Source organism: Elephantulus edwardii, unplaced genomic scaffold, assembly GCF_000299155.1.
Source record: "Elephantulus edwardii isolate Elephantulus edwardi_28Jun2011 unplaced genomic scaffold, EleEdw1.0 scaffold00184, whole genome shotgun sequence".
NCBI lineage: Eukaryota > Metazoa > Chordata > Mammalia > Macroscelidea > Macroscelididae > Elephantulus > Elephantulus edwardii.
In genome coordinates this window covers 5,614,933-5,625,327 of record NW_006399934.1, presented here as the reverse complement: position 1 = coordinate 5,625,327, position 10,395 = coordinate 5,614,933, and the positions used below count along the sequence as shown (strand labels likewise).

The 10,395-nt window shown below is 35.5% G+C and overlaps 2 protein-coding genes across 2 annotated transcripts in view; both read left to right on the top strand.

Annotated features, from left to right (window-relative positions):
* LOC102859490 (HLA class I histocompatibility antigen, A-3 alpha chain-like) overlaps positions 1–5,320 on the top strand; it is a 23,124-nt gene extending 17,804 nt beyond the window's left edge. The window contains exon 7 of the mRNA XM_006896317.1: positions 5,316–5,320. Within this exon, the coding sequence (XP_006896379.1) occupies positions 5,316–5,320 (5 nt within the window). The remainder of the gene's footprint in view (positions 1–5,315) is intronic.
* A 44-nt stretch (positions 5,321–5,364) lies between these two features.
* On the top strand, positions 5,365–6,315 carry LOC102859093 (olfactory receptor 2B11-like). The gene has a single exon (XM_006896316.1). It carries the CDS (start codon positions 5,368–5,370, stop codon positions 6,313–6,315), a length of 948 nt encoding a protein of 315 aa, XP_006896378.1. The 5' UTR covers positions 5,365–5,367.
* The last annotated feature ends 4,080 nt before the right edge of the window (positions 6,316–10,395 follow it).

Sequence of the window (10,395 nt, the reverse complement as noted above, 5' to 3'; positions counted from 1 at the left end):
ACCCCAATGCCAGCCTCATTCTACAACAGTGGCACCATATAGCAGTGAACGGTGGGAGTGGACTTGAATGATACCTTTTTTAAAGAACTGTCTTCTAACAACATGCCCCAAAAAACTGAGAACAGTTTCCTTATCCTTACATCTAATGAACATTATGGTGGCACTTCCTCGAATACTCGCTTGCTTATTCTCTTAGTCATTTGTGAGATAGTCAAAATACCACAATTAAAAAGTATGAATTCTTGTTTAATCTTTTCATTTATTGTGCAACTTTTACAAGCATAAAAAGTGATTGTAAATGCCATGGCTTGAGTAAGGTACATTTTGGTCTTTAAGCTGAATTCTTACCCTTTAGCACTTTAAAGAGTTTCTTGACAGCAATTTTTCCCAATGTAACATGCCTTTTTAAAATGATTATTTTATATTGGATTGTATATAAAATACATATACAGTGTGTTTCATTTTCCTTCATTCACATTTTGTTTCATTCAATCATTCCCATATATTGTGTTTCATAAATTATTCACCATTGTGATTAATCTACCATTATCCTGTCTTTTCAGGTTCCCACTGGATCTTTCCCATGTCCTTCACCCGCTCCCTTTGCCCACCAAATTCCATGACCCTATGATTTCCCCTTTTCCCACTCTATGCCTCCCTGCCCCTCTTCTTCCTCTTTTTGATATTCAAACACATTTTGCTAGTTAACCTTTTTTACCATAATAGTTTTATGCAGTATTTGTCTTTATGAGACTGAATTAGTTTAGTCAGCATAATGCTCTGCAGTCTATCCCATGTTGTGTAGTATTTTTCAAAATCATTACTCCTGAGTGTGGCATAGTATTATTGTGGATACAAGGGATTTTTTTCCCCCATCTGCTGCTAACTAAGGCATTGGTGGTGAATAAATCAATTGCATGAAGAATGATTGCAAGGTTGAAAGTCTTTGATCCACTTAGAGTCCATATTAAATCAAATGTATACAGAATTTATTTTTGCCATGTGGAAGCTTGAACTTATTATTATTATTATTGTTGTTGTTATTATTTCTCCAATATCTCAGAACAAGTAACCAACATCTTCAAGTTTATTCTGACTCAGGGACTCTATAGAACAGAGTGGAACCAACCTTCAGAGTTGTCAAGGTTGCAATCATTATAGAAGTATATAGTCCCATCTTTTTCCTACAGAGAGCTTGTGGTTAATAGCTTTAGGTTATTAGCCTAGTGTAACCTCTGATCCACTATGGGTTCTTGAGAATAAGTTGTTATTACTTGCTGTCAAGTCAGTATTGACTTATAGTTGACCCTCCAGTGAGTTTCCAGAGGCTGTAAATTGCATGATAGGTAACGTCCCATCTCTCCCATGGAGCAGCTTGTGGATTCCAACTTCTTGCCTTTGGATTGGCAGCACAACTCTTTACCCATTAGGACATCAGCATTCTTTTGAGAAAAAAGATATTTTTTTTTCTCAGTTGCAACTTAAGATTTCATTAGGACAAATTTTATTTTACATTTCTGGTTATATTTGTAGACTCTAGGAGAATGACAGCTCTGGTGGTGCAGTCCACACGGAGTTGTGCTACTAATCCAAAGGCCATTTCTCTTTGGTAGTTTAAATCCACCAGCAGCTCTAGTGAGATGTGCACTCTCTTCCCATGTGATTTATAACCCTGGAAACTAGTGGAGGCTCAGTTATGAGTTGAAGGTACTAAAAGAAGAATGAGACAAGTAGGCACTCAATAAATAGTTTTAAAAATTTATTGCATAGTAATTTATACTTGTTTATTTTCAACACAGTGCTATTATTATTTAGAGTGAATGAGGAACTTTAGTACAATGTTGTTTCAGGTAAAAAAATCTATACTGCAATAATCTATTGTAGAAGAAATATTCAAAGATAAGAATCTTTTGATTCCTTAAAAATTGTTTTGGCAGGTTTTTTGCCACTTTCATTTCTATGTGGAACTAGGATTTCTCTGCCTTTACTATGCCAGGGATCTTAATAATATAAATATTTTAAGAAAAATAGAAATAAAAAATAAAATTGAATTTAGACACTAAACTGATTGTCTTACATTTCCCCAGATAATCTAAGAAAAAAAATTTCGTGAACTGTTGAAGCAGATTAAATTTTTGAAGGTTCTTTTACTATTGAGTATAGCATTCAACAGGATATGGAAAATATCATTATTAATGGTTTCATTTTATTGAGAAATGAAAAAAGTTAGAAGATATATGCTCTAGGGAATTCTATAGTGTCTTTTGCCAAGAAATTATTAGTGAGGTTAATTGTATAGGTAACAAAGATGTGCAACTTTCTATAAAGAGTAAAAACATGATATAAAGTTGTTTTGGAGGATATAGATTTCCACTTCTCAAAATATTTAAGATCATTCAAACCAAATAAACAAATAAGAGTTGAAGAAATAAAGTAACTGAAGATGGATAAGAGTCAATCTTTATTCTTAACATTTAATCCTGATGGAAACAAACAAACAAAAAATCAGTATCTTTTTTTTGCTGGAAAAAAACAGGGTTGTTTTTAGATGTCACTGGATTGACTTCAACCCACTGTGACCCAATATGACAGAGTACTAATACTGAATCAGACCTTATTTAAGGTAGGTGTTGAAGAAGTTAAAGGGCTTGATCTATGCTGTAGTTTGATATTTTTGTATAATGCTGTATATGTGATAACTTTTTATGCAAAGTGCATACTAAAGAATATGTGATTAAGTTGGAATTTTTCCAGTATGAATACATCTTTATAAAACATTGAAATGTATCTTTATAATTAATATTGGGATACAATTTGTCTTCATATTTTAATATGTTAACTAACACTAAAATCTTGAAATAACTAACTTATTCAAGGCTAATGATCTCAGTAATTTAAAAAAATTAAAGATAATAAAGTACATTCCTATTAGATGTGCTATTTTTTTTTCCTGTAGTGACAAAATGGTTTATTTTCTTAATCAATTACCAGTCCTTAAAGACAGGACTATTTAAAGTAAATAGTCTGGTAAATTTATTACTAAATCAATGAAAACCCTATAGGAGAATTAGAACACTGTTAGTGCTTGGATATAGTCTGAAAAAGTTAAATAGTTACAGACTCATAATCAAACAGGACACTATATTTCATAGAAATAATTGATATGAAATATTTCACTTACTAAATTGTGATATTAGTTATTGAATTAGTTAATCCTTGTAATATAGAAAAATTATGGAGAGGTCCTAAGTATGTAAGCAATACATAAAAGTTTTAGCTATTGGCAATGGCCTACATCCCGATTTTCTAATTCTGAGTGACGTTTATTTTTCTACTACATGTGTATTTTTCAAGCTTTTTATCATTACTTGTAGAGATAAATATATATTTTATTTTAATCCAGGTAATACAGACCCACATAAAACTGTGATAAATATAAATATAATAAATCAATAAAATAGTACATAATTATTAAAATGGATATGGTATATTGCAAACTACCATAAGAAAAATACTAACATGCATTGTATTGTGATTAAAAACACTGACGACCTATTAGCACCAGATGTGCAATCAATTATTACTTACCTTGTTTTTCTTGTAATAAACATGTTACCATGTTTCCTTTTATAACATAAGTTTTATTCCTGCAAAAACCCAAATTATTTTAGAGTTTAGGAGTTGACTTAAAGAATACCATTTTTTTCTACAAAGATGGCACCGAAAGCCAAGAAGGAAGCCCCTGCCCCTCCCAAAACTGAAGCCAAAGCCAAAGGCATTAAAGGCCAAGAAGGCAGTCCTGAAGGGCATCCACGGCCAAAAAAAAGAAGATCCCTCATGTCACACACCTTCCAGAGGCCTAAGATGCTGAGACTCTGAAAGCATCACAAATATCCCTGGAAAAGCACCCCTAGGAGAAACAAGCTTGACCACTATGCCATCATCAAATTTCCCCTGACCACTGAGTTAGCCATAAAGAAGATAGAAGATAACAACACACTTGTGTTCTTTGTGATGTCAAGGCCAACAAGAACAAATAAAACAAGCTGTAAAGAAGCTCTATGACATTGATGTAGCCAAGGTCAACACCTTGGTTAGGGCTGATGGCTCTCCATCAGAAGAAGGCCTATGTTCAACTTGCTCCTGACTATGATGCCTTGAATGTTGCCAACAAAATTGGGATCATCTAAACTGCTGGCTAATTCTAAATGAATTTTTTCCTCACACACAAGAAAAGAAGATCATTCTGTGTTGTTTCTATTCATATTAGATCAATCCATCAACTGAGATGGAGCTCAATCACTTCGGTTTTTTTTTATTTAATTTTTGTGTGAGTGTACCGTCAAATCAGATCTGACTGGTACAGGAGGAGACTGTCCCTCCTTTTCCCAGCAGAGCATCTGGTGGATTCGAACCGTGTGCCTCTGGGATTGTAGTTGCAGCTCCTTGCCACTAGGCCACCAGAGCTCTCCTCAATCACTTCTAAGCTTACCCTAAATCAACTCTTAATTTCAACTAGAGCATGGCTAAGGTCAGCAGACTACTAATAAAAGAAATGGATACAAGCAGTAAATTAGCACCATTAGCTCCTGGGCATGCTTTCAGATGCATTTGTTTATTTTGATCAGTTATGAATTTACCTTTATTACAGCTTTAGTCAACAGTCTTGGCACCAGCAGCCAGGAAATTAAAAGGCGCATTGCCATGGGAAAGTCTGCTGTTAGGGACCTCTCCAAAGTGCTGAAGAGCAGTGGTGTCTCTCTGGAGACTAAGGTGATTCAGTGACTGGGATAATTGGGATGGGAGTGTCAGAGACAGTGCGATTGGCACAGGACAGAGCGGAGTTTAGGGCTGTTGTAAATAGGGTCGCTATGAGTCACAGGCGACTCGATGGCACATAACAACAACAACATAAGTAAATAAATAAAATATGAAAGGTGTTCTGATGGCAGTCTCTAGGGACTGATAACCTAAAGCTCATGACTCTATAGCAGTTTGAATTCACCAGAAACTACATGGGAGAAAGATGCATAGTCTCCTTTAGTGTATTTGTAGCCGTGGAGAACTGCCTGCAGGGTCAGATACTAGCTGGTTTTGACTTGACAGCAATGAATTGAGTCGAATCATTATTCTATTAAAATTTGAGATGTTGCATTTTTTTATAAAATGAAGAGTTTTGTATTTTTAGAGGCATTACAGAAATTATAACATGTAGTATTTAAGTTCAAAATAAATTTTTGGGGGCTTGCAAGTTTCACTAGAGTTGCAATATGTAGAAAATCCTTCTGTGACTTTTTTTTTTTTAAATTTAACAGGGTAAATTAAGAATCAAAGGAATCAATCTTCTTCACTGTACCAACAAGAGTAATGACAATCATGAATCCAGGCAATGCAAGTGTTCCAAATGTCTTCATTCTCTTGGGATTCTCAGACTACCCCTGGTTGGAAAGGCCTCTTTTCATGATAGTGTTTGTAGCTTATATCGTCACATTGGTGGGTAACATTTCAATTATTGTGGTATCAAAGATAGATCCTCACCTGGACAGCCCTATTTATTTTTTCCTTTCCAACCTCTCTTTCCTGGACCTGTGTTTTACAACAACCACCATCCCTCAGCTACTGCTGAACCTTTGGGGACCTGATAAGTCTATAAGTTATGGGGGTTGTGTGATTCAGTTTTATATGTTTCATTTCTTGGGGGCCACTGAATGTATTTTCTTAGCTGTGATGTCTCTGGATCGTTACATTGCCATCTGCAAGCCCTTAAGGTACTCAGCTATCATGCATCAGCGACTTTGTATCCTTCTGGTAGTCATAGCTTGGCTAAGTGGCTTGGCTCACTCCTTGGTTCAGGCATCCCTCACTGTCCAGTTGCCACTGTGTGGCAATAACAAGGTGGAAAATTTCTTTTGTGAGGTCGCAGTGATCATCAAGATGTCATGTATTGACACTACATTCAATGTAGCTGTGCTGTCCATTGGGGGGACACTCTACTCCTTACTGCCCTTGTCCCTTATCCTTCTCTCTTATGGGTTCATTGTAGCTACCATTTTAAAGATCCAGTCCTCTGAGGGAAAAAAGAAGGCAATTAGCACATGTAGTTCTCATGTAATGGTGGTATCACTCTTCTATGGGCCAGTAATTTGTATGTATGTACAGCCTTCTTCTACTGACCCCCAGAACAAAAACAAATTCATGTCTATGTTCTACAGTTTAGTGACTCCTTTGCTTAACCCTTTTATCTATACTCTAAGAAACAAGGACATAAAAGGAGCATTGAGAAGGCTTCTTTTCTCATTTTCCACCAAAGAATAGAGCCAATATAATATTTTCTATATATCACAAAATAACTCCTGTCCTAAAATTGCTTATTTGTTTACTGTCTAAAGAGCAGAAAATGGGACATGAGAGCAGAGAGCCTTGAATGTTTCTTTGAAAGGGCCAGAGGGAGAGAGAACAGCACATCCCTTCCCTACCCCAGAGCAGAAAGCAAATAAAAACCTCCTAGCCCAGCAACTATAGATTCCTTTATTTATTGTTGACTCGCAGACTTTACTCACAGATTTCAGTCCAGCAGTCCCACGGCACAATTCCTCAATTAGTCTAGGCTCAAATTTCAGTTCAGCAGTACAAATTCAAGAAGCCTCTAGTTTTCTCAATCATCCAGCAAGGTTTGTATCAGAACAGTTATGAGTCAGCTTTTCTTTCAAACATTTGGCAAAACCCTTTAACTGTGACCTTTATCTCAGGGCTGCTCTGGTTACATCTTGCCACAGTTTCTCCACAGCAATGCCACAGTCTCTCCACCACCTTCACCATGGTCTTGCCACTAAAGTCTCACTCTAAACTGGATCTTGTTCCAGTGACCTTCAAATCTTGCTACCCAATGCGAGATGCACTCTCTTATCCTAGTCCCACAGGCTGTTGATGATTTCCAAGAACGTGTGTCTGCAGTTAAGATGGCTGGAGACCACAGGAGGCTAGTGTAATGGCTAAAAGTGCCAACTTAATCTAACACCATATTTACTGTCAACCAAAAATCAATGACTTTTAATATCTACCCTACCAACATATATATATTTTCATACCACAGTGCTGTGATTTATTCTTGGTTAGATATCTTTTCAAGTGTGAAACTTACTTCTCAGTTTGTCTGAAATAAGCTTAAGAATGGGATTAATTGTATATCCATCCAGAGACTTTAATGTTGAAGTCTAGAAATGGGGCAATAAATAAGTGCTTATTGGTTGATTCATTATAGTCAGAAAAAAGAAATCAATTCTTTTCATGAACTATTTAGAAAAACAAAAATAGAAATAATAAACTTCAACTTTTCCTCTTGCTATTATGACTATGATATCAGGCCAGCTCTATTATTTTCTAATGAATTAATTTTATGATTTATTAACAAGATTAAATAAGTATCCAGAATTCTACAACTGATTCTGTCAACATATTTAGTTTATAAATGCCTGATCTTTATAAGTGAGATAATTAAAATATAATGGTTGACTATTTCCTATATATCTCAATATAATTCCTTCCTTTTAAAATATTCGATGCTATTTGATAAATATTTTTAGAGTTCAAAAGAAAAAAAGGATTACTATCTAGAGAAACTTCTGCCTGAGCTCCTACTAGGAAGTAATTCAGTCTTCATTGTTGTAGCCAGCCACATTGCAGCCATTTTTAACAAATCACCATTTTATGCCAGGTTCAAAAGTCCAGAGCTGTTTATCATTGTGGTTTGATGTTTGAAGGAAAGCAGAGACAGGTTTAACCATTCCTTGAACCCTAGGGCTAAGTGGGGATGTGGAGAATGGAATGTCCCTCCCTAAAGACTCTGCTTATATTCAAATTCTGATGGTCTTTCCTGCTGCTGATAAGAAGAGCAAGGGCTTGCCTGGCTGAGCTAGCAGGGGGCTTGTAAATCAGAATGAAATGTACTGCCAACCTTGAGGCTGATTTGTTTTTCTGTTCACTGCAAAAAGAGGATAAAATGACAGAGGAGAATAAACTTGGGGCTACAGTATCATACTGTATGCCTCTCCTAACCTATCCCTTGTGTAGTATGTTTCTTTAATCTGCTCTCCTCGTCACTCCAACCCTGTCCATCCTGACTGGCTGGTTTCCAGCACATTGTGGAGATAATCTAACCAGAATGGGAAAATGAAATGTGTTCAGCATCACAAAATTAAATTTTATAATTAATTTAAAAATTATTTTTAAAGTACATCAATTGAATCAAAGAAAATTGAAATAAATGAAATTTAAGTAGAAGTAAAAAGCAAAAAAATAGAATATGAAAAAAAACACAACCAGAAAACCCACCTTTAAGTGGTGTGGTGTTGATTCCAGCTCAATAGAATACATCTACCAAGTGACTGAGATAGTAAATCTTAACAGAATGAGACTAGTCCTCTTTCTCTGGCACAGCTGTTAGTGGATTATAATCTTGTGAGATGCAACAAGGCCTTTTAGTAAGAAAAGTAACAAGCTACGCACTACATCATTTGAGCTCCTTGAAAGTAGAGGATAACATGAGAAAAATAAAAAACATATTGACTATCAGATGATCAACTTGAAGATAAAGATGATAAAGGACAAAGTTTGATGTGTGAAAGAGAATGAATATTCCACTGGATTTTATTAATCACATCTAGCCTTCTCTTTGTAAATAGCCATTTACCATACTTATTTGCTTTCCACCCTCACAAAAACCTTCTTCTCAACTTATATTTGAAGAAATAATACATTTCTTTATATAAAGCTATAAGCATTCACTTAAGGTCTAGATACATATGCCTATCCTTGATGTCAAGATGCATTTACCCTAACACTTCAAAAATCTCAAGAACAAAATCTGCTAACTCACACTCTTTAAGCCACTAACACAGAGCTATAGCCATCACTATGTCAATTCACCATTCAATGTATGTTGTTTGTATTAAAATATGAAGATTTCTTACAGAAATGAAGGGGAAAATATGACAACTTACTTTTTGGTCAAGGAAAAGAAACACCATTATTGGAAGCAAATAGATGCCTTAGTATAGCCACTATGTCTGTTAAGAGCCAGGACTTTTAGTTTCACTGTGTTCCTGTCCTTCACAGTGTTGAACACAGTTGAAGCTTTATATATCTCCTTGGTCAACTACCTCTCTTCTCTAAAAAGACTTTTCTCACTTAGTAATCAGAATGGTTAGCAAGATGAGTGCAAAATAATAGATCTTCTAACATTTTTTAAATGAATGAATGAATAAATGAATGAAAAAGTATTGTCTACTATAGAAAATCTATAGTCACTAACCTCTCCAAATTACTGTTGAGCAATGATATCAGTTTGAGGATTAAGGTATTTCTGATTCAGGTCACTATATTTTCCGTCACTTGCTATGCATCTGAGAGCTGGACAACGAACAAAGATGATAGAAGAAGAATTGATGCTTTTGAGTTGTGATATTGGAGAAAAGTGTGGAATATTCCACGAACTGCCCAAATTTAGGAGATGTCAGTTTATTCTCCGTATTTTAGAAGATAAACTAGTAAAACTAGTAAAACACCTGACATCAATAGCCTCTCTTAAAAGCACACCCAAAGTGTATGAGATGAAGTGTTTTTCATCTTTGCCTTCAAGGAACACTCTGGCTGTTCTTTCTCCAAGATGTAGCTGTTTGTTCTTTGGCAATGCATAGGATATTCAGTACTCGTCTCCAACATCACAACTCAATGACAGAAACTCTTCTTCTGTTATCTTTGCTCATTATACAGCCCTTAGATGCATAGCAAGTGATTGAAAAGACCATGGCCTGAATCAGATAAACCTTAGTCCTCAAAATGACATCATTGTTCCTCAGTAATTTGGGGATATACCTGACTGCAAACTTTTCCAATGCAATAAATTATCTGCTCTCCTGACCACTGGTACCAATGATGTTGATTGTGAATTCAAGTAAGATGAAGTACTGACTTTTTCAATTTTTTTCTCCATGTGTCATAATGCTGCCTATAAGTTCAGTGGTAAGGATTTCTGTCTTCTTAATGTTGAGATGCAATCCATAGTGAAGTCTTTGAATTTATGCAACAAGCACTTCGAGTCCTTTTCATTTTCAGCAAACAAAGTTGTATCATCTGCATGATGCAGATTATTATGAGTCTCAGATTTTGATGCTACATTCTTTTTCATGTAGACCAACTTCTTCTCAAAATATTTGCTTACTCAGCAGATTGACTTGGTATGACAATGGACACAACCCTGACACACACTTTTCCTTATTTTAAATCATGCAGTGTTCCCTTCAGCTGTGAAAACTAGGCCAGGAGCTGATTGTGGAACAGACCACCAACTACTCATATGCAAATTCAAGCTAAAGCTGAGGAAAATTAAACCAAATC